The sequence below is a fragment of the Lissotriton helveticus genome, chromosome 12 (genome assembly GCF_964261635.1).
Source record: "Lissotriton helveticus chromosome 12, aLisHel1.1, whole genome shotgun sequence".
Classification (NCBI taxonomy): domain Eukaryota; kingdom Metazoa; phylum Chordata; class Amphibia; order Caudata; family Salamandridae; genus Lissotriton; species Lissotriton helveticus.
In genome coordinates, this window is record NC_136073.1 from 12,037,219 (window position 1) to 12,061,397 (window position 24,179).

Consider the following 24,179-nt stretch of genomic DNA (forward strand, 5'->3'; position numbering starts at 1 on the left):
CCTACGCGCACCCTCCGCTCAGCCGATCTATCCCTTGCTGGCACAATCAAAATTCGGAGAAGTAGAGCTGCTGGCCGCTCCTTCAGGTACCTAGCCCCGAAGCTATGGAATTCGATCCCCCTAAAGGCTCGGGCCACCACGAATCACATGCTCTTCAGAAAACAGATTAAAACTTGGCTGTTCTCCTCTATCTAGCTTTTCTCACTGGCCGTGTTTCTGCATCTCCTGCTATGTCCATAAGCGCTGGGACGCCCCGTTGCTGGGGTAGCCATGCGCTATACAAGCAAATTAACATAACATAACATACAGAACTGTCCCGGTATCGTTTCCCGCAACAGTCCATCAACCCCACTACCATCGTGACTTTCCAGGCGCGAACTTAATCATCATAAAAGGAGTGCAGCGTCTTTTGACACAGTTGGACTCAGCAGTCCCAAGGATTCTCCCTGTACACCTCGCAGCCAGGGACAACTGCAATCCATTTTCAGCAGTGCCTACTTTGTTAACTCAAAACACCAGGGACAACTGGAACCCGGGAGGTCCAGACATCAGTTTACTGCGCTCCTCGCAGCAGAATTTCACTGCCTCGCACGTGTTGCTTCAATAGTCAGGCCACTAGCGGCTCTGAAGCTGAAAGGGTTCCTACCTTTGGTTAAACGGCTGGGCGGGGTTGGAGCAGACTCGATCTTCCCGAACCACGTTTTTCGTGGTGAAGGGTTACGGACTCCGGCAGCACAATCCCCAGCTCACTGAAACTACCGGATGGTGTGTAACAGGTGCACATTGCATGATCAGTCACTGTTTACCCTGTAAAGTTGCAAACATCATATTTCATCTAATAGAAGAGCTCCAGCTTCTGAGGCAAAGGCATGTGTCATTGAAAAGCTCAAATAAACATTTGCCTATGACTGTAAGCAACACTGCCTCTATATTCTATCTTTTCTGAAAGGGGCCTTGCAGACTCATCTGACGTACAATTGCTTTGACCCAAGTTATTTATAAAATTACACAAGCATGATCACATTTTTGGATTTTCATCGTTCTGGTCTTACCTTTACTCAACATAAAAACATACTATTTTCTTAACCCTGTGTGGAGTCTCTGAGGGGTTTCCCTGAGTTGGCGCTGTGAGTGTGTTGCACAAATACTTTACACATGAAGCCCCATTTACGACATTGCACAAGCGCCAGTTACATTACACACTGTCAGCTTATTTTTTTTGTTTTTAAGTGTTCGGAGATTACATGATGCCAAAGCCAGCCCTGTTTATTTATTATTTCTCCTCTATCTGACAAATGGGAGCACTTTGTTGTTATTGCTGCGTCCAGTGCTCCTACACCCTGGGGGCTGGGTCAGAGGGCAGGCCAGGGGCTTGCTGGTAAACGGATGGTGCGAGCAGTGTTTTCAATGGAAAACTCTGGATAAGAGCGCTTGGTGAATAGAGGCCTGGGGGAGGAGGGATGTGACATCATCTGAAAGTACTTCACTGTTTTTATTCACAGGCTGTTCAATACTCTAGTGATGCAGTCACACACAGAATGGTATAGTTATGTTGACTTGCATCAAGTCATTTGTTACATAGGCTGTTAAATACTCTAGCGATGCAGTCACACACAATGTTATAGTGCTGTTAACTTGCATCAATGATCCGGTCTTTCTTTCTGTGCGTTAAAAAGCCTTGGAATGTGTCCATATAGGTTTCCTCAGGCAAGCATGACCCAGTGTGTAGTAATTGTATAGCTCTTCAATTCCTGGCAGCACAGCACCCAGGATAATGTGCTGCGTGGCTAAATACTTTTACGGTCTCAATTCGAGGCCTATTGGCTATGCAAATGCATGTTTTAGTATGGGAGCATAGGGCAACCGAGCTGGTAGGTTGCAGATTAGTTCAGGCATTGAAAAGTTGGCTGTGTGAGAGATTTATCAAAATTCAGAATTCAAGCCTGGTCCAAAGAGGCATAACCTCTCAGGGATGAAATCATCTGGCTGACAGAAGACTTAAATACCAACCCATATCAGAAGACTTAAATACCAACCCATATCTGAAGCGACAGACGTCCCGGTCAAGAATATGGTCTTTCACAACAAGAGACTACGAAGGAAAGTGAACGGAAGGCATTTTCATTAAACAGCAGGGGCCTGAAAATACGTACACTTGTCTAAATCACCCGCATTTCAGCATAAAGTTGAAGCCGAACACACACTGGCTAATACAATAGATCTGGTTTAGGCTTTTGGTTTTGCAAACGCTTATTTTGTTTGTGAAAGGTTTTTGTAAGACAGCATGCACTGCATGAAAAACACACACACACACAAATGTAATTAAAAGCACACATCGCAGCATTAGTCCCTGGCACCGAATGAGACTTCCTATTGAGCGGAAGGGCACATTAAATCACAGAATACCATTGCTCACAGTCAGGTCAGCCCATGGCTGAAGTGGGCTGACCCTGTACCATATGCTGTCTAACGGGGGGCGCAAAATGTGAATGACACTGTAGGAGACCAATGGATGTCGTACTGAAGGACCTTCTAACTAGTATATTTTATTAACAACAAAAGGTCTTGGCTAATACCAGACATAAAGAAATCACTGTCATGGACAGTAAAACAATGACAGATTAGTGACCATGGATGCTGAACTCGTGCCCTTGCCGCCAACAAACATCTGTTGGTCAACACGGACAGGGCCCCAACACCGAACTGAAGGCCACCTCACCTGCTCTCCCAAAACCTAATCCTGCTTGGACGAGGAAGAAGGCCTCCGATTAAAACAACAAATTTACTAGACGCACAAGCATGGCCAAGCCCCAGGCTGACTCCCAAACAAGGCGACTGGCCCATTGGCTGGCACCCAAACAAGGCGACTGGCCCATTGGCTGACTCCCAAACAAGGCGACTGGCCCATTGGCTGGCACCCAAACAAGGGTGAAACATCAGCTGGCACCATGTAAAGCGCTCTGATACCTCCAGGTCTAGCCAGTGCTATATAAAACCTTTTAAATAAATAAAGAACACCAGTGGGCCATTGGCTGGCACCCAAACAAAGTGATTGGCCCATCCGCACAGAATACTTTCACACTGGTTTCTTTGTTTACACGTCCCTGCAAGTCCAGCCCAAAAGGAGTTGCATTTTTAAACAGTGACACATCGTCTGGTTACCTATGTTTCAGGTCCGCCTTCACATATCACCTCCAGGATCATCATTAGCTTAACAATAGTGTCCTATAATAACCATGCCTTTACAGGCATGAGTCAAACAGGAAGGTATGACTTCTGCAAGTGACTCAGGGGCATATTATCAAGCACAGGGTTAAAATTATCGCTGCTTTAGCGGCAGAAAACTGCCACTAAAGCGGCGATAATGGGCTTGATAATACGCCATAGAGAATTCCAATAGAAGCCCATGTTGACACAAGAACATGGGCTTCTACTGGAATTCTCATGGGCATATTATTATCAAGCCCATTATCGCCGCTTTAGCTGCAGTTTTCTGCCGCTGAAGCTGCGATCATTTTAACTCCGTTTCTTGATAATATGCCCCTCAGTTCCTGGTCAAAAGTACTGGGTTATTAAGCCAATAGCTCAGGAAAGATTCTCCACACAAAATGCGAGCAAATCTGGAGCGAAATCCTGGTCTTAGAAAAGAAGAGAGGAGTAAGTAAGCCTGTAACAACTCCAGGAAAGAAATATATTGACAAAGAAAACCTGCACCTCCTGCTTCAATGTACTTAACCTGCTTATCCAAGGGACAACAACCTGCTCCAGGTTTAGCACAATTCTGACCCCTGCTCTGGGCAGTATCCAACCTGCTGTTGCTGTAGTCTAACCAAAAGGTGGCCCCTTTAGCCCACCCGCCTGGCCACCCAACACTAAACAGGCTGGTAGTCATTAAAACCGCTTCAAATTCTTCATCACAACCTGAAGACCCTCTTTAGGACTGTCAGTCAATTGCCCAAAACAAGCTCCTTGTAAACCCCCTATCGCTCCCAGGCCCTCCATCTCGCCAGCATGTGGCCTCCTCCCACCAGTGATGGCCAGCAGGGTGGGGAATGACTCCCAGTAGATATGAAGGCTGCCCCGCTGCGGTTTTCTTTTATCATTCATTAAAGACACTGCTATTCGAACAATATTGTATTGCGTCACTGCGCTGCAGTCCTATTGACTCACTGCGGTTATTTAAATGTGACATGAACACAGCCCTTGTTTCAGTCACTGTACTGCCAGCGCCCCTTCAATGGACACTGTGCCCCTTCAATAACCACAACCACTATCCATAAGCCAAAATGTGTCCCAACAACCAGCTCCTCCAGAGAGAATGACCACGGCTGGCAGACATCATATCTACAACATCAGCAGAGTCACTGCAGCATGAGCCCTGTCCTAAAGAAGCAGATTCAACACACATTTTTGGCATTTACTTGAAGGCTATTTTAATCCAGAGGTAATCAAATTCGTTTTTAGAGCAAACTGGGAAAAAGCTGCCTTGTGAATGACTGACTACATCTTTAAAGAGAAGCCCAGTCCACCACAAGACTCCTGCAGAATCCTTCTCCTTCTCCAAACCTGTACCAGTAACTCTTGGAGTCCCACATGGCTCCGCACTATCCCCTACACTATTCAATCTTTTCATGGAACCTCTTACTATCCTACTGCAAGCATCCAACGTCCAATTTCACATGTACGCAGATGATACACAACTCTATCTGAAGATTCATACCCCTGAAGATGTCAAACTACTCAAACGCTATTGAACGCCCAAACATGGCTAGCTGGGAACCATCTCAAGCTTAATGCACTCAAAACTGAATTCCTACTCATAGCTCCACCCTCCAAAATTCCCCCACTCCAGGATTGGTTCAAACACCTCACGGCACTCAACGTGCAACCAACAATCATTGACTCAGCTAAATCTCTGGGTATAACCCTTGATGGCAACCTCAACATGCAGAAACACATTGCCAACGCAACAAAAGGAGCACATTTCCAGATTAATATTCTAAGGAAACTTAAACCCTTCCTACCAAAAAACGACTTCAAGACGGCAGTTCAAGCTCTAGTTATCCCCAGGATCAAATACGGAAGTGTCTCTCTGTGCGGTCTCCCCAAAGCCACAACAGCACCACTAAGAGCCTCAATTAACGCAGCAGCCAGGCTCATCACGGGCTCAAAAAAAAGATCCCACATCTCCCCCTGACCTAAAAGCATTGAACTGGCTACCATGGGAAGCCAGAATACACCTAGAAATAGCATGCCCGACCCACAAAGCCATTCACCATAAAGCACCCAGCTATCTCTCTCGGAAACTGGTTATCTCTGGAGGCAAGAGATCCACAAGAAGTGCAGAAAGCCGATTACTGAAACCACCCAGATTTAATAAGGCGAAAACGTATAAACACTACTTCTCAGGGATGGCTCCTAGGATTTGGAACGCACTACCCCCTAAAACCAGACTTACCAAGTCTACTGCAATGTTCAAAATGGAAGTAAAGGCGATTCTCGTGGAAAAATTCACATGAGCTTCACTGAAGGACATGACTTTTATAGATGCAAATAGACAACATACGTGGCATTCGGCTCTCTCGGCCCACACCTTTATCTGTATACTATTTGGCACAACGTAGGATTCAGTCTTGATCTACCTCTCTCATTGGTTGTATTTAATCACAATATGGACACGCATACTTGTATTTCGTACTGCGTTGTACAACTCTCACTGCTTAATATATATTGATATTTTATTTTTGTGTTGTATAATTCTCACTGCTTGTAAAGCGCTCCGATACCCGCAAGGGTCTAGTTCGCGCTCTATAAAACTTTTCAAATAAATAAATAAGCTGCTGGTCTCCAACTACATTCAGATGCACCACACCACCTGGCCACTGCGCAGAGGCAGCCTTCTATTCCGGCAAACATGCTCCTATCGTGAATGAAACAATTCAAAATATATACAAAAATGAACCACAACTGACCTACAACTGAAATATTAAAAGGAAAGTAAAGTGACGGGATGGAAAAAGCCTGTTTGCCCCACTTCGGTCACCAGAAAGTTCATTGCAACAGCTTGAACCCACGACCGAGCTAGGGGTATACCAGCCTTAGCAGAAAGCAGCAGGCACTAAAAGATGGAATATGTGAACGTGTGTAAAGGTAACTTAACTATCTGTTCATTCTGGAGGCGAAGGGGGGCTATCTGTTCCACAAAAGAGACTCCTGCTCAGCCCCAATGAATCGAGCGCCCTCCGTGACTCAACGCCATGCGAGAGGCTCCCTCCCCCCAAGCTTTGGGGAGGCAGGGCTCCCATCTGCTGCCTCCTCCGCCGGCGTGGGCTTGGCACAGACTCCAGCAGGTGAAGCGAGGCCTGGACCTCAGCTCCAGCACGACGTATGGGCAGAGCTGCCAAGGCTGCAGCAAGCGAGAAGCAAGCAGGCCACAGACTACAGGCAGGGTGGGAGGCGAGCTCACACTGAGAACACAGGACAAGGAAAGCAGTGCCTGGAGGGAAGGCAGCGACAAGTGAGCAAGCGAAAAGCAAGCAGGCCACAGACAGGGTGAGAGGCGAGCTCACACTGAGAATACAGGACAAGGAAAGCAGTGACTGGAGGGAGGGGAGGCATTGATAAGTGAGCAAGCGAGAAGCAAGCAGGCCACAGACTACAGGCAGGGTGGGAGGAGAGCACACGCTGAACACAGGACAAGGAAAGCAGTGACTGGAGGGAGGGAGTGAGGGAAAGCAGTGACAAGTGAGCAAGCGAGAAGCAAGCAGGCCAGATTACAGGCAGGGGTGGGGGCGAGCTCACACTGAGAACACAGGAAAAGGAAAACAGTGACTGGAGGGAAGGCAGTGAGCAAGCGAGAAGCAAGCAGGCCACAGACTACAGGCAGGGTGGGGGGGCGAGCTCACACAGGACAAGGAAAGCAGTGACTGGAGGGAGTGAGGGAAGGCAGGGACAAGTGAGCAAGCGGGCCACAGACTACAGGCAGGGTGGGAGGCGAGCTCACACTGAGAACACAGGACAAGGAAAGCAGTGACTGGAGGGAGGGAAGACAGTGACAAGTGAGCAAGCGAGAAGCAAGCAGGCCACAGACTACAGGCAGGGTGGGAGGCGAGCTCACGCTGAACACAGGACAAGGAAAGCAGTGACTGGAGGGAAGGCAGCGACAAGTGAGCAAGCGAGAAGCAAGCAGGCCACAGACAGGGTGAGAGGCGAGCTCACACTGAGAACACAGGACAAGGAAAGCAGTGACTGGAGGGGGGAGTGAGGGAAGGCAGTGACAAGTGAGCAAGCGAGAAGCAAGCAGGCCACAGACTGCAGGCAGGGTGGGAGGCGAGCTCACGCTGAACACAGGACAAGGAAAGCAGTGACTGGAGGGGGAGTGAGGGAAGGCAGTGACAAGTGAGCAAGCGAGAAGCAAGCAGGCCACAGACTACAGGCAGGGTGGGAGGCGAGCTCACACAGGACAATGAAAGCAGTGACTAGAGGGAGGGAGTGACAAGTGAGCAAGCGAGCAAGCGAGAAGCAAGCAGGCCACAGACTACAGGCAGGGTGGGAGGCGAGCTCACACAGGACAATGAAAGCAGTGACTAGAGGGAGGGAGTGACAAGTGAGCAAGCGAGAAGCAAGCAGGCCACAGACTACAGGCAGGGTGGGAGGCGAGCTCACGCTGAACACAGGACAAGGAAAGCAGTGACTAGAGGGAGGGAGTGACAAGTGAGCAAGCGAGAAGCAAGCAGGCCACAGACTACAGGCAGGGTGGGAGGCGAGCTCACGCTGAACACAGGACAAGGAAAGCAGTGACTGGAGGGGGGAGTGAGGGAAGGCAGTGACAAGTGAGCAAGTGAGAAGCAAGCAGGCCACAGACTACAGGCAGGGTGGGAGGCGAGCTCACGCTGAACACAGGACAAGGAAAGCAGTGACTGGAGGGGGAGTGAGGGAAGGCAGTGACAAGTGAGCAAGCGAGAAGCAAGCAGGCCACAGACTACAGGCAGGGTGGGAGGCGAGCTCACGCTGAACACAGGACAAGGAAAGCAGTGACTGGAGGGGGGAGTGAGGGAAGGCAGTGACAAGTGAGCAAGCGAGAAGCAAGCAGGCCACAGACTACAGGCAGGGTGGGAGGCGAGCTCACACTGAACACAGGACAAGGAAAGCAGTGACTAGAGGGAGGGAGTGACAAGTGAGCAAGCGAGAAGCAAGCAGGCCACAGACTACAGGCAGGGTGGGAGGCGAGCTCACACTGAACACAGGACAAGGAAAGCAGTGACTGGAGGGAGGGAGTGAGGGAAAGCAGTGACAAGTGAGAAGCAAGCAGGCCACAGACTACAGGCGAGCTCACACTGGGAACACAGGACAAGGAAAGCAGTGACTGGAGGGAGGGAGTGAGGGAAGGCAGTGACAAGTGAGCAAGCGAGAAGCAAGCAGGCCACAGACTACAGGCAGGGTGGGAGGCGAGCTCATACTGATCACAGGACAAGGAAAGCAGTGACTGGAGTGAGGGAAAGCAGAGACAAGTGAGCAAGCGAGAAGCAAGCAGGCCACAGACTACAGGCAGGGTGGGAGGCGAGCTCACACTGAACACAGGATAAGGAAAGCAGTGACTGGAGGGAGTGAGGGAAGGCAGTGACAAGTGAGCAAGCGAGAAGCAAGCAGGCCACAGACTACAGGCAGGTGGGAGGCGAGCTCACACAGGACAAGGAAAGCAGTGACTGGAGGGAGGGAGTGACAAGTGAGCAAGCGAGAAGCAAGCAGGCCACAGACTACAGGCAGGTGGGAGGCGAGCTCACACAGGACAAGGAAAGCAGTGACTGGAGGGAGGGAGTGAAGGCAGTGACAAGCGAGAAGCAAGCAGGCCACAGACTACAGGCAGGTGGGAGGCGACCTCACACTGAGAACACAGGACAAGGAAAGCAGTGACTGGAGGGAGGGAGTGAAGGCAGTGACAAGCGAGAAGCAAGCAGGCCACAGACAGGGTGAGAGGCAAGCTCACACTGAAAACAGGACAAGGAAAGCAGTGACTGGAGGGAGGGAGTGAAGGCAGTGACAAGCGAGAAGCAAGCAGGCCACAGACTACAGGCAGGGTGGGAGGCGAGCTCACACTGAACACAGGACAAGGAAAGCAGTGACTGGAGGGAGGGAGTGAAGGCAGTGACAAGCGAGAAGCAAGCAGGCCACAGACTACAAGCAGGGTGGGAGGCGAGCTCACACAGGACAAGGAAAGCAGTGACTGGAGGGAGGGAAGGCAGTGACAAGCGAGAAGCAAGCAGGCCACAGACTACAGGCAGGGTGGGAGGCGAGCTCACACTGAGAACACAGGACAAGGAAAGCAGTGACTGGAGGGAGGGAGGGAAAGCAGTGACTGGAGGGAGGGAGGGAAGGCAGTGACTAGCTAATGGAGTAACTGACAGCGGAGTGTAGGTGAAAGAGCAAGCACGGGGCCCCCAGGAGAGCAGGAGCGCGCAGGTGTAACCTGGACAAGCAGCAAGCAGGTAAACAATACGAGATACAAAGAAAAGGCTCCCAGAGGGGTTGGAAGCAGACGAGCACAAACACCCACAAAGGCGAATGGAACCGAGTAGGTAACGCCTCGTCAGGGGTATGAGGCGCTATATAAACGTCATTTAAACACGTGCAGCTACTGGGGAGAAGTTGGCAGACTAAGTTGCGCAAAAAAAAAATATATAATCAAATGCAAAAGACAGCAGGCTATGACGAATAGAAAGGCAAAGCTGCTTGGGCTGGAGCGCTCACAGACATGAACTGAAGGAAAACAAGTAGAACAATGAGTGCGCAAGTAAGTCAACCAACTAAGGAAAACTCGCAAGTGGCCAAGAAGTGTATGGGCAATCGAACGCAGAGTCGGTAAACAAAGAATCCAATGGTAGGGCTGACTTAAAAACAGAAACAAACAAAGGCACACCCTCTAGAAGAAAGAAGGACTGAAGAAGTCAAACACGATGCAGACTGTCGAAAGGAAGAAAAAAAAGTCAGATCAAGAAGGACGGAATTTAATTAAGGAAGAAAGAGTCTTCAATCACTTAATTTGAACGAGAGGAAAACAGGAAACGGAAGGGAGGCTTTGCTGCTCGTGTATGAAGCAGCACGAATGGGTAACTGAATAAGGAAGAGTTAAGTGAATAACAATGTGCAAGCGCAGATGAGAGGCACGTTAGGAGTCATTGCTAACAAGACCAGGACAGCACTGGAGTGTCCACACATCAGAGTAAGCAAGCGCCTGACGCCTATGGGGGCCGGGCACTTACATCCACACACTAGGGGGCGCCTGGGGGGCCACAATAGTCCAGCAGGCGCAGCTAGGTCCAACTGGAGGCTGCAACTGAATCGTAAGGATACAAAACTAGGGCCAAACCGAGGTACACATTAAAGAAGGTGCAGATGGAGCTTGAGTGGATCAGGTACTCCAGGGAGGCGTGAAGATGATCAATGCCATTTTAGGTCTCACCTGTAAACAGCTTGGAACTGTCTGGAGACAGAAGCCTCTTGTGGACCACACCAAATTGTACAGCAGGCTCAGTGCCCGTCCACTTATTCCATTGGTTGGCTTTATTGTCACTCTTGTTTGCCTGCCTATTATTTGATAGCTTGCCATCCTCTCCTTGTTTGTCCTCCTCCCCGGAGCATCGCTGACTTACCACCCTTTTGAATTGCTTCCTTCTATTAATCCTTCCACTGCTTACATTCAAAGAAATACTGCTCTCGAGACTTTCAACTCTACATTTGAATACAAGTGTTTTATAACTCTCGCTCGTGTGTGCTGCTTTTCCCCACCAAATACATGTTCCTGCGGTGGACCGCATTGTTACACCTACATTCTAAGTCAGCCCTGTGTTGCCTTTCCACTCCACTACATTCTAAGTCAGCCCTGTGTTGCCTTTCCACTCCACTACATTCTAAGTCAGCCCTGTGTTGCCTTTCCACTCCTGCATCCCCCACCACCTACTTATTTTCTGTGAAGCCAGCCACCACCATGGGCACCAATGACCAACTTATTGCTAAGTGCTCCCCTGACTCCATCCCTATCACTTTTACCCCACCAACTCCTTCGTTGCCCCCTCGCCTTTCAAAGTCCTTAAAATGCTTCTTTTTATAATAATAAAAAAAAAATCCTTCGAGGGCCTGGCAGCTCCTGACACTGGACCAGTCTGCTTTAAAATAATTCATCTTGCGCAAACAATTATTTTTACTACTCTGAGTAGAATCATCCATCTTGGATCATTAAATACATTTTTTAAATGGCTACTGCAGCAGTTAGTAGGTGTGAGCATGTGTGGTAAAGCATAAGAGCGTATACCTAGTAATGCACGTGTTAATATCGACTCCATGACATCACGAAATGTATGCGCTCGTACGCGTTGCACGTTATTGCGTCTTTTCTCTCATTTGTTTGTTGGCGGAGCCATAAAGGCAAAACCTACTGCCTTTGGCAAGGTTTGTTTTAGGTATGTAGAACGAGCATTCCACCCTGTAGCCAGTGCTTAATTTGACTTGGTGGGTTACGGTGCTCAGCACCGGCACTTAATTGCCAACACCGGCACTTAGGATGGGCTGCCACATGGAGACGCTGTTTGTGTAATTGAGATACGAGCACAACAATGGTTTATAAATTCAATTAAAATTACAAATGACTGATACCTGCCACCAAGGCCATTATAGCATTTGAAAGCAATATAAAGAACTGTTCTGGTCAGTACTCGCCGCACTGTTTGTCCAATTGTTCAAAAAGTGGTCACTCTTCGGGCCAACTGCTACCAAACCTCAATATTAACAAAATTACATTTCCAAAGGGAGAGGAGCACAGGACCCAATAGTATCATTACAAGAGTCCCATACAGTTAGATAATATTGCATATATTATCCCAAAATTCTGAATAGAAATATCTTGTTATTATTTAAGACAACAATTATTTTTATAAAGACAAAAACAATTGCTGTCCTTATTTAGTCTTCTTTGTATTCGCATGTTCTTGCTTCATTATGCAAAGAGGATGCCTTATTATTCAAGTGTATAGGACTCTTGTAATGATAATATTGGCTCCTATGCTCCTCTACCTCTGGAAATGTGTAATTATAGCATTTGGGGCCTGGAATACTCTGACGTGTCACACTTGTAGGAGTGTGATGTTCTTGTGTTGGTTCTGTCATTGGCAATAGGTGGTGCAAGCTGCAGTGGCATCCAAGGAGGGCCCTGGCACTTTTCTTTTTTCTTGAAATGAAGCACTGCAGGCTGTAGCTCAGGGGCCTTTCAGAAGTGGCCACACTCCCTCCTCATACCTTGAAGTAGCCGCCCTGGTAAGCAGTGTTGGGGGGCCCGAAGATGGCCACCTCCCAGCTGTAGAGATCCGCCTCCTCCACCAGGGACACCCTGAAACCCTCCACCGGCTCCTCCTGCAGGGACTTCAGCTCAAGCAGCAGCGCCTTGGAAGAGCCGCGCACAGGGCCGGCGCGGGCCATGCTGGGGGCAACTAGGGGTGTGGAGGGGGGCAAGAAGCAACTAGGGGTGTGGAGGGGGTCAAAGGGTAACTAGGGGTGTGGAGGGGTCAAGGGGCAACTAGGGGGTCAAGGGGCAACTAGGGGTGTGCAGTGAGCTACTCAAGTGGGAAAGTGTGGATTTGAGATCTAGAAAGGGGGGTCTCTAGGCAACAACCACAAGGAGACCCTGGGTGGGTAGATTCTGGGGGGGCCAAAGAGGAGGAGCTACACTTAGGCTGACAACTTGGGGTTTTGGGTCTGAGTGGGTTGGTGGGGTCGCTCTGGGGGTTCTCTTCTGGGGGTGGGGCTGGAGTCCTGGCTTTGGGGGGGCCTCTCTGGGCTCCTTAATACCTGGGATTCGGTGGGGTGCTGGTCGGCTGGGGCCCTTGTTTTTGGGGTGTTTGCTACCCTGAGATTGATGAGGGCTGGAGTCGTGGATTTACAGTTTAATTTCAGGGGGGGCCTGGGGGGACTTTTGTTGTCTGGATATAGCTGTGTTTTGGGGGGGGGGGTCTGCTCTCTGCCCTGGTGTTTATGACCCGCCGCACAGGTGGGAGGGGCCCTGGGCAGAGCCTGGGCTCCCCGGGGGGGTCTGTTGTCCCCGCCGAGGGTCGAGTGGGGGCAGCCCCGGGGTGCGCGGCTGTGGGGGTCCCTGGGCCTCGGGGCAGCGGTGTCCACGCCGGCGGGGGCTCAGGGGGTACCAAGGCTCGGTCACGGGCCTCGGAGGGGGGGTCCTTCGGCGGCAGGGGGGCCTCTGGCTTCAGCTCCTTGTTCTGCTGCTCTCTCCTCCGCTTCCTGCTGCCACTTCCGGCCCGTCCTAGACACAAAGAGCGGACCACAAAAGAAGCGCTCCTGGCTCCGCCCCTGCCATCTTGGATCGGGCGGCCGCGTCACTGCGCATGCGGACAGTTCGGGTTTGTTTGGGACAACGGCATCAAAGATGAGGCAGTGGGCGCGTGCCGCCCGGGGGCACCGCGCGGACAGTGACGCCCGTACACAGACCTCTGGCAGTGAAACGGCCCCTGCCACTGCGGAGCCACAGGTGGAGCCCAATCAAAGATGGCCACCCCGCCTGTCAACGAAACAAAAAAAGGACTAAAGGGAGCTGGAGCGACTACTCCTGTGTGGCCATCTTGGAGAGGTCAGATGCCATAGGAACCAATCTTAGTCATACCTCCTGCAGTCAATGACAGCCCTACCCTTTGTCTGTGTGTACAGTGAATATGCTTCATGCTATAAAAATGGGGTACGCCCAGTCTTTTGAAATAAACAGCTGAACAGTTATTCATGTAAATAGTCTTGCCAAGTTACTGCGAGTGACACAAACAGCTCAGGTTGTTTATGTCAAGTAGATTTTGCAAGACTGACAATTTAATTTTGCTTCACACATTATTACAATGGGACTACAAGTCACTCATTGTCTGGCGTGGCATGATCTCACACAGCAGTTGTCTCTGCACACCTTCTTTCATAGAAATCCTGACACAATGACTGTGTTTTTGTTAGGTCTCGCCTAGGCAGCGCTTGCGAGAAGTGGTATTCAGTCTATGGGGTTTTAACCCCTTCAATGCTGATGACGAGCTCAGCTCGTCATCAGCTACGGCGCTCGTGTGCTGATGACGAGCTCAGCTCGTCATGTAACGCGGGTTTTTGAAAAATCCAGCGCACAGCGGGAAAACCGCTAGCGCGCAAGTGGTTAAAAATGCCCAGAATTTTCCATTGGCTCATTCCTCTGCCTTTACAAATTCCTTTATTTTCATTTGTCAATGGCATACATTTGTCCCACCTTTGGGTTGTTTTGTCCCCCCCAGCAGACTTCCCTTCCAAAATAGATTCTTTCCTATGGGCCATAAGCTTTCCTTCAGTGCACTACTTTGTCTTACACTCTGTCCTTGCTGCTACTCCCAATTCACTTACTCTCCCCTGCCTTTCCATGAACAACACCCCCCACCCCTCCTAAGGCTTGTTTTTCTTCTGAACAGCTGCTCTTCCCTTCCTCCTGAGCTGCAGCTACCTCCTCCTCCCTCCTGGTTCCAAGGCTCTTTTCTCCCCAGAAGCCTGCGTGGCACTGCTGATTCCCTTCCCCTTGTTTAGTAGCGAGCAATTACAGCCTCGAAGTCGCCAGCTCTAACGTCGGTTGCTCTGGCCAATACTCCTGCTTTCACTTTTAATTTACAGAGCCTTGGAGCAGCAGAGCTGAGCACCGTTTTACAAGCACTTTCACTTTTAATTTTGCAGCCTCTGTGGAAGTCTGGGTATAATAAAGTCTGTTTCAATAGTTCAATGTGAGAAATAAGAGAGAGATAAAAAAAAACACTAAAGAAAAGGGAACACACAGAGGACCTTTTGCGAAAATAATACTCTAACTTTGCAGAGCTGAAAACGAATCTAATCTCTGAGTTAAAAAAAAAAGAATGAAAAATTGGCTTCATCTTCTTTACCTTCCCGCCTCTTGGGTCTGGTAGTGTCTGTTTTTCCTCGCAAGATGGCGTGAAGGCTGCAGTTCCATTAATGTATATTTAAAAAATGAAAGGAGAGGCCTCTGTCACTCCTGCCTTCTTGACAGACCACCCAACCCTGCTCTCCAGGGAAAATGACTCTGTGACCCTTGTGACTCTGGGTGCATTTCCTATACAATGCAGTCCTTGTCCACACATAGCATAAGTGTAGGAGAGTAGGGTCTGCTTCCTATGGTCACCCCCACTTTTTACTGTGATTTACTTGTTTTTTTCGACTTTAGTGTGGCTGTGGGCCTGCTAATCAAACCCACAGCCAGCTGTTCTCTCTCTAAATTGATACCATGTACTTTAGGTACATAACTGATTGGGTATTGGGTCACCTCTGTGAGCCCCTGTATAGTGTACAATAGGTACCCAGGACATAGGTGCATCCAAGGCCTACCAGGGGCTGCAGAATGTATCATGCCACCCCTGGCTGGCCATCCAAAGTGACACCACAGGCTGATCACTCAGCTTGGGCAAGGTGGTGTAATCACCCCCTGCTTAGATTGAGTATCCCTATAATCTACCCTTATATATAGAGACATATGTACCTATAAGTCACTCCTATGGCAGGCCTTAACAATCCTGGAGGCAGAGTGCTTGGTTTTATGTGAGAGGGTGCTCTGGCATGAGCTGAGCCCCTCTGCAGCTTTCGGAACCATGTCCTTATAGCTGTTCTATGATATAGCCATACCATATACTCTTAAGTGCATTATTATGCTCGCGGTTAAATGCTAACTTTGGTTTGGCTTTATCAAAACATGTTGTGTATAGTGTCAAACGCTTTGGAATACTACCCCACCGTCAATTCCGGCGGCGGGGGTTAGCATTCCACCCTTCTAGAGGGAAAAGACATGTATGTTACTGCTTTATCCAGTTAAAGTTAAAAGGAGCCTCAGCATCACAAAATGGATGCTGCTGCCACAGACATGAGTCTGACCTCCTGCAGCTGGGGTAAACTCCAGGGAGGGAGGCCTGGACAATAGGTTTCCTGTCGAGGGAGGTGCCAGCACCTCCCCAGACAGCCAGTAGTGTATTGGGGCAGGGTGGTTTAATGGAAAGATGCTTTTCCAGACACTGCCTGGGGCACACAAGGTGCTCCATGCATAGCCCGGTTCAAACCAGTTGCTGGGTCACTCCAGCCCCAGCTGTGGCGCGAAACTGGACAAAGGGAAAAGGGTGTAACCACCCCCTTCTCAGGTTCCACCTATAGGAGGGACCTAGCAGGTAATCCAGCCCCTTAGTTTGGTATAAAGTTAGGAGCTGTGTCTAGAGACATCAGATTACCCGGGAAAGAAACTACAGTACAGAACCCTTGGAGTTCGACATTCTATGCTGACTAGAAGACTGAAGAAGATCTCCCTTGTGGTCAAGGAGTGACCACCCTGTTCAAAGAGGCACCACCAGTAACTTGCCGGTTTGCTTTGTCGACGCTCCAGAGGGAACCCGACGGCTCAGCGACTCAGAAACTGGACTTCCAGACTTCTCTGACTTCGATCCACATAAAAGCTGAGACCGGTGGCGGACACGAGAGACGTGGGACCGGTTATCCTGGACTACCTGCACTTTGCTAACTGTGCAACGACGAGGCACCCTCGCACTTGTGTATTGGGGTAAGAGAAGCCCCAGACCCAAGCAGCATCTGCACCAGAGCTCAGCCCTCCACACTCCACGAGTGTCGTGTTGCGGCATTTTTCCGGTCATTGGAGACTGCTGGGCACATACGCTGGACCGGGATACTCACTTCCGGCGGAAGTCGAGTCCCGGTCCAGTCTTTCACTCACAGACCAGGCAAGCGTTTCCGGGGGAAAACGCTTAATACCGCGTTCTCAGCGCTTTGGATTCTGGCAAGATTGAACAGACATTTCCCCGGCTGCTGTCTCGTGCAGCAACAGAGCACAGGAGCGCTCGACTTGGTTCCGTATTTTGCCACGTTTCCGCCGCGCAGGAGTGCTGCGGTTATCCCTTGCCTCGGACTCTACGCCGCGCAGGAGCGCTGCAGTTATCCACGCATTCCCTTGCGGGGAGTGCCCTTGCCTCGGACTCTACACCGCGCAGGAGTGCTTTCCGTTTGATCCGAGTTTGCCGCAGTGAGGGAGCGGCAGTCCCCTTCTGGTGTCCCGTGCTGCAGCGCAAATAACTTCTTTCCTTTGTTTCACCTGTAAACCTTTCCCAGAGCAGGAGCGCTTTACCTGAGTTTCTTTGCCAGTTGTGACGCCAGGGATGAACTAACGCGCAAGAAGCGCTATCCTTGGGTTCTGGACACATACAGGAGCACATTGCCTAGGAGTTATTAAGTGCGCAGGAGCCCAGGACATTATTTTGTATTACGCGCAGGAGCGCTATTCATTGGTTTTCTTTCCTTTGGGAGCAACAAGCCATTCATTTGGGTACGGCAGCCTGCATTACACTGCTTATTACCAGTTGATGTCATATCCCTGCCCGAACTCCACACAACCCAGGCCTGCTGTTCTTTTCTGGCTCCCTTCCCTGTTCCCATCTCATCCTTACTGTGGTTTACATTCTGCGCGGGTAAGCTGGGTACAGGGGCTGTGGCTCCTGTCGTCTCTGCGGAATCGCTTCACAAGCAGAGGTAAGACTTGTTGGGCTCTGACAGAATCCAAAGCCCACGTTACCTATTCTGCCCAGACGACATGAGCGACCAGGAAATCACCCTGCAAGACATAGCTGTCATGCTGGCTGCTATGCAGGAAGAGAACCTCAGCTTGCGTAATGATATGACAGCCATACAGGGCCAATTAGCTCCTGGGGTCACCAGTCCTTGGGGAACCACCCCGAGCCCCAGAGTTAGACAGGAAGAGCTGTTGAAGCCACCCACTTTCACCTTTGGGGGGTCCTCCACTGCCACCAATCAGGACACGGCCATACAAGTCGTCACACCCCACCCGGTATAGCTGGCTCCTGCTGAACGCTTTTACGGAGACAGCACCAAGTACGGCGTCTTCATCCATCAATGCCACCTACATTTTATGGCCAGGTCTTCAGCCTTTCCTGACGACGCATCCAAGGTCGCGTTTGTTCTGTCATATATGGGCGGGGATGCCGCCCAGTGGTCCATTGCCTTGGTGGGAAACGACGACCCCATGCTTACCGACTTGCCGACGTTCAAGGAGGCCATGAGGCGAATGTTCGCTCGTCACACCTTTGTACAGGCAGCTGATAACGAGCTGCTCAACCTTAAGCAGGGCAGCCATGACTTGTTACACTACATCACCATGTTTAGCAGGCTCATCATCGAGGCCCAGTGGCCGGAGTCTAAGAAGGTGTCAATATTCTACCGGGGCTTGCGCGACAACCTGAAAGATCTCATCTCGCAGATGCCCAATCCGCCTGATCAGATAGGCCCTTTCATAGATTTGGTGGTCAAAATGAACTTCCGATTGCAGGAAAGAAGGACCGAAAAAGGGAAAGGCAGTGACAACCGCTTCCTGTCCTTCGGAGACAAAGGCGCGGAAAAGAGCAAGGAAGAAGCCGCGTCCCCTGGTGAAACGCCTGAACCTATGCAAATCGGTGGCATCAGAGGACCCATAACAAGCCAAGAAAGGGAAAAACTGAGAAAGCATAACCAGTGTCTGTATTGTGGCAAGAGCGGACATTTTGTTCGGGAGTGCCCGGTAAAGCCCACAAGGCCCCGGGGCAGAAGACCCTTTGCCTTGCCCATCGCCAAAGGAGGCAAGTCGGGAAACGAGACAACCCAGTAGACAAAGGGGTCCGTCCTCTGGGTGTTTCTTCCGGTACCTCAGCGATCCCTGCAGTATTCGATGGCAGTCGCCACATAGGAGTTGAGGTGACCTTGCGGAACCAGGCAGGCAGTGCTTGGCTAGTGACCGCCATGCTGGACTCTGGAGCAACAGGTAACTTCATCGACACGGCCTATTCGCAAGTACTGGGCATAAAAACAGTACCCAAGGCACAACCAGAAAAGGTGAAGGCAGTCGACGGAACGGACCTGACTTCCGGTCTTATCAGACATCGTTCCGAAGACCTAACTATGGCTCTTGCAAACCACCATACCGAACACATCGACTTCAACGTCGACGCTCCTCAGTTCCGGGTCATATTAGGACTGCCATGGTTGGTGAACCATAATCCTCGCATCGATTGGGTGTCCCGCATCATACACCTGGATTCGGAACACTGCTGCAGGTCCTGTTACACGACGGACAACCCACGAGGTGATCGCACCATACAGGCACGCTCTCTACCCTTGCAAGGAATGGGGATGGTTACCCAAACAGAAGTACCCGCATGTTACCTGGACCTGGCGGAAGTATTTGACAAGAAAGGAGCCAACACCCTGCCACCGCATCGCTCTTTTGACTGCCGAATAGACCTGATACCCAGCTCAATGTAGCCTTGTAGCAGGATTTATTCCCTTACAGAGAAGGAGAACGTCCATCTAGGCTCCTATCTGGACGAGTTTTTGGCCAACGGGTTTATCCGCCATTCCAGGTCTCCGGTGTCCTCTCCTCTTTTCTTCGTATCGAAGAAGGAAGGCGATCTGAGGACTTGCATTGACTTCAGATCGATGAATGCCATCACGGTGAAGAACCGGTACCCACTCCCGTTGATATCCAACCTCTTGGATCAAGTAAAAAACGCCTCCATCTATACCAAGCTGGACCAACGGGGGGCTTGCCACCTAGTCAGAGTCCGAAAGGGTGATGAATGGAAGACCGCCTTCCGGACGAGGTTCGGTCTGTTCGAATACCAGGTCATGCCTTTCGGACTCTGCAACGCCCCCGCGGCGTTCCAGTATTTCATCGATGAGGTGTTAAGGGAATTCATTGACATCTTCTGTATCGTTTATATAGACGATATCCTGATTTATTCTCAGAAAACCACAGAACACGTCCAACATGTGCGCTCCGTCCTCCAGCAGTTGGGAAGGCATCGGTTGTATGTAAAACTGGAGAAGAGCGTTTTTCATGTCGACTCTTTTGAGTTCCTGGGCCACATCATCACACCAGCTGGCATACGCATGGTCAACAAGAAGGTAGAGGCCATTTTGCAGTGGCCCACTCCGGAATCAGTAAAAGGATCCAACGGTTCCTGGGGTTTTCGAACTACTACCGACGTTTTATCACAGGCTTCTTCGAGATGGTGGCCCCTATCACACGCTTATTGCGGAAAGGGGTGTGCTTTAGCTGGGATCAGAAAGCAGACAACGCATTCCAGGAGCTATAAAGACGGTTCACCACAGCCCCTGTCCTGGTGCACCCGGATACAGAACAGCCTTTCATAGTAGAGGCGGACGCCTCAAAAGACGCCATCGGGGGCGTATTGTCACAAAGGGACCCCAGCGCAGGACTACTGCATCCAGTGGCTTTCTACTCAAAGAAACTCCAACCCGCAGAACACAACTACACCGTGTCTGACCAAGAGCTGCTGGCGATAAAAACGGCCTTCGAGGAATGGCGCCATTACTTGAAAGACGCCAAGCACACTGTCACCATCTACACAGATCACCGGAACCTCCAGTTCCCACGCTCAGCATGTGCCCTCACAGCCCGACAGCTTCGATGGACGTTGTTCTTTAACGAATACAATTTTGTGATCACGTTCCGACCCGGAAAAGAAAACGCCAAGGCAGACGCACTGTCACGACAGGACGAAACCAGTGACGAAACCACGGTGGTGGAGCCGAACCCCCATCATACCGGAACAACGTTTCCAGGGAGTGATAGCGTCCTCTGAGTTCATGTCACAGGTGCACAAAGACACGAGCCAAATAGATCCTGCCAGCCTGGCACAAGGACGCGACGGGGTGACCCTTGTGGATGGGTTACTGTACAGGGGAAGCAAGTTGTACCTACCTGGGGAAACCAGTCAGAAACAAGCCATCCGCATGTGCCACGATCACGTCCTCTCCGGTCACCCTGGCTACCACAAGACGCTCAACCTTCTGCAGAGACGGTTTTGGTGGCCATCGTTAGTGCCTGACACTAAAAGTCATGTGTCAAGCTGTGTCGTTTGTTTACAGGGCAAGAACTGGTCTGAACCTTCGGTTGGTCTGCTACGTCCCATCCCCGTACCACCGTTCCCATGGCACACCATCTCCATGGATTTCGTGGTTGACCTCCCTCTGACCAGGTCCGGCCACAACACGATACTCACCATAGTGGACCACCTCTCGAAGATGGATCATTTCGTGCCTTTGACGAAGATACCCACGGCCGCTGACCTAGCCGTGATCTTCGTGCACAACGTGGTTCGCCTCCACGGAGTTCCGGCGGTGGGGATAACGGACCGTGGGTCTCAGTTCATATCCCGTTTCTGGAAGGAGGTGTGCAGGATCCTGGATATGGATGGACGCCTTTCCTCCGCATACCATCCCCAGACGGATGGACAAGCAGAGAGAACTAACCATACCATGGAACAGTACCTCCGTTGTTTGCTGCTGATGGTCGAGAAAGAATGGTCTGAGGTGCTGTGGATGGCGGAATACGCGTACAACAACAGCAAACATTCGGCCATTGGCATGTCCCCTTTTTTCTGTCTCCAGGGTCGGCATCCCCGTACCTCTGCCTGGGAGGAACCTCTTGACAGCCAATTACCAATGGTGCGGGCGTATCATAGTACCCTGTGCGGCCTTTGGCAACAAGCCCGGTTCGAGCTGGCCAAGGCGAAGGACTCCTACAAAACGCATGCGAATGCTCACAGACAGAGGGAACCGAACATCACGTGGGTGACAGAGTGTGGCTTTCCATTCGGCACCTCAATGTGCATGGTCCCAAGAAGCTGCTGCCCCGTTAGGTGGACCCTTTTGTCATCGAGAAGGTGGTTAACCCTGTTGCAATGCGGCTAACGTTTCCTCCGCATCTGAAGATCCATCCGGTCTTCCATGTCTGCCTATTGCATGCCGTTCATCCTGACAGCGCTATCCCGTCTCCTCCTTCCCCGGTGGTGGTGGAGGACAATGTTGAGTACGAAGTCAGGGCGATCTTGGGTTCCCGTCGTACTAGGGGGAAGCTCTTCTACCTGGTCGACTGGAAAGGGTATGGTCCCGATGAGCGGTCCTGGGAACCCCTGTCCCATGTGCGCCATGCTCCCCGTTTGGTCCGTGCCTTCCATCTGAGTCATCCGCTTAGCCCTCGCCCTGCCTCTCCTTTCTGAGTCCGGCTGGTTGGGGGGGGGGGGGTCTGTTTTTAAAGGGGGGGTACTGTCGTGTTGCGGCATTTTGCCGGTCATTGGAGACTGCTGGGCACATACGCTGGACCGGAATACTCACTTCCGGCGGAAGTCGAGCCCCGGTCCAGTCTTTCACTCACAGACCAGGCAAGCGCTTCCGGGGGGAAACGCTTAATACCGCGTTCTCCCGCCAGAGCAGCGCTTTGGATTCTGGCAAGATTGAACAGACATTTCCCCGGCTGCTGTCTCGTGCAGCAACAGAGCGCAGGAGCGCTCGACTTGGTTCCGTATTTCGCCACGTTTCCGCCGCGCAGGATCGCTGAGGTTATCCCTTGCCTCGGACTCTACGCCGCGCAGGAGCGCTGCAGTTATCCACGCATTTCCTTGCTGGGAGTGCCCTTGCCTCGGACTCTACGCCGCACAGGAGCGCTTTCCGTTTGATCCGAGTTTGCCGCAGTAAGGGAGCGGCTGTCCCCTTCTGATGTCCCGCGCTGCAGCGCAATTAACTTCTTTCCTTTGTTTCACCTGTAAACCTTTCCCAGCGCAGGAGCGCTTTACCTGAGTTTCTTTGCCAGTTGTGACGCCAGGGATGAACTAACGCGCAGGAAGTGCTATCCTTGGGTTCTGGACACATGCAGGAGCACATTGCCTAGGGGTTATTAAGTGCGCAGGAGCGCAGGACATTATTTTGTATTACGCGCAGGAGCGCTATTCATTGGTTTTCTTTCCTTTGGGAGCAACAAGCCATTCATTTGGGTACGGCAGCCTGCATTACACTGCTGATTACCAGTTGATGTCATATCCCTGCCCGAACTCCACACAACCCAGGTCTGCAGTTCCTTTCTGGCTCCCTTCCCTGTTCCCATCTCATCCTTACTGTGGTTTACATTCTGCGCGGGTAAGCTGGGTACAGGGGCGGTGGCTCCTGTCGTCTCTGCGGAATCGCTTCACAAGCAGAGGTAAGGCTTGTGGGGCTCTGACAACGAGTGCCGCGTGGGGCCCGCTCCTGCATTTCAGCTCGACGCGTCTTCCCGGTTGCTAACCCGTTGGTTAGTGAGCCCTCTGAAGACGATCCTTTGATTTTCCAACGATTGCCTGATTGCTCTGGGCTTGATCCAGCTTCCTTCCAAAAGAGAAGCGCCTCAGACCTTGCTGGTCTGACCTGAAGCCAATCTTCACTTCCTGCGTGGGTTGCGCTTACCAAGGCTTGTTGGGTCCAATCCGGATACCGACACCGCAGTCAACTAGAGCCTTCGTAGGACAGCTCGACTCCAGCTCCTGGTCGTCGTCGATGCCTCCTAGTCCTTGTGGCTGCAGAGACAAGCTTCACGTCTTCACCTGTTTGCATCGCGACATCACCTGGTTCCATCCTGGTCACTGGCTAGTGACCCAGACTCTGTCCCCTCTGCTTTCAGGTTCTTCAGCCAGTGTTGTGAACGTATCTAGGACCCTATTTAAATATTCCCGATTTATGCCCTTATGTGGTTATAACAAATCATATCCTTATAAAGGCATAAGAATCATATCCATATTTAGTCATAGCCAATGCAGTCCAAATACGGCAATGCTACTCCCATAGACTCCTAGAAAGTACAACGCGTTCTTAAAACAAACCAAGCCTCCAGCAGCCCGGGAATTTCCCCTGCTTCTGTTTTGATTTGTCCAAGAACTCCTGGAGTCCTGAAAGAACTGCGAGTTCTTAGTGACGTCTTATGTCCAACCTTACGTCAAACTCAGCACCTTCCAGGTATAAATATACCAGCATCTGCCTTAGCAAACACGCGGTGGTTTGGAGCAGATCGGCGATCTACTTACCCGACGCCCTGCTGTAACAAGTGCCGAAGGAAGCCGACCCTCCCATTGACGCACTGAGAGAGACGCTGTCTTTTCTCCTGCTGAGAAATCCAGCTCCAGTGTTTCCAGTCACCCTTGCGGGTTGCTGGGAGATCGAGTCCTGAGAGAGAGATACAAGACCTCCTTCATTCTATGAACCAAGGTACGGAGCTGATTAGACCCTTAGAGAATTCTTGATTCAGATTC

The 24,179-nt window shown here is 50.9% G+C and overlaps 1 protein-coding gene across 1 annotated transcript in view; it reads right to left on the reverse strand.

Annotated features, from left to right (window-relative positions):
- CDC34 (cell division cycle 34, ubiquitin conjugating enzyme) overlaps positions 1–13,428 on the reverse strand; it is a 46,285-nt gene extending 32,857 nt beyond the window's left edge. Inside the window, exon 1 of the mRNA XM_078670793.1 lies at positions 12,289–13,428. Within this exon, the coding sequence (XP_078526919.1) occupies positions 12,289–12,468 (180 nt within the window). The 5' untranslated portion in view covers positions 12,469–13,428. The remainder of the gene's footprint in view (positions 1–12,288) is intronic.
- Positions 13,429–24,179: the final 10,751 nt, after the last annotated feature.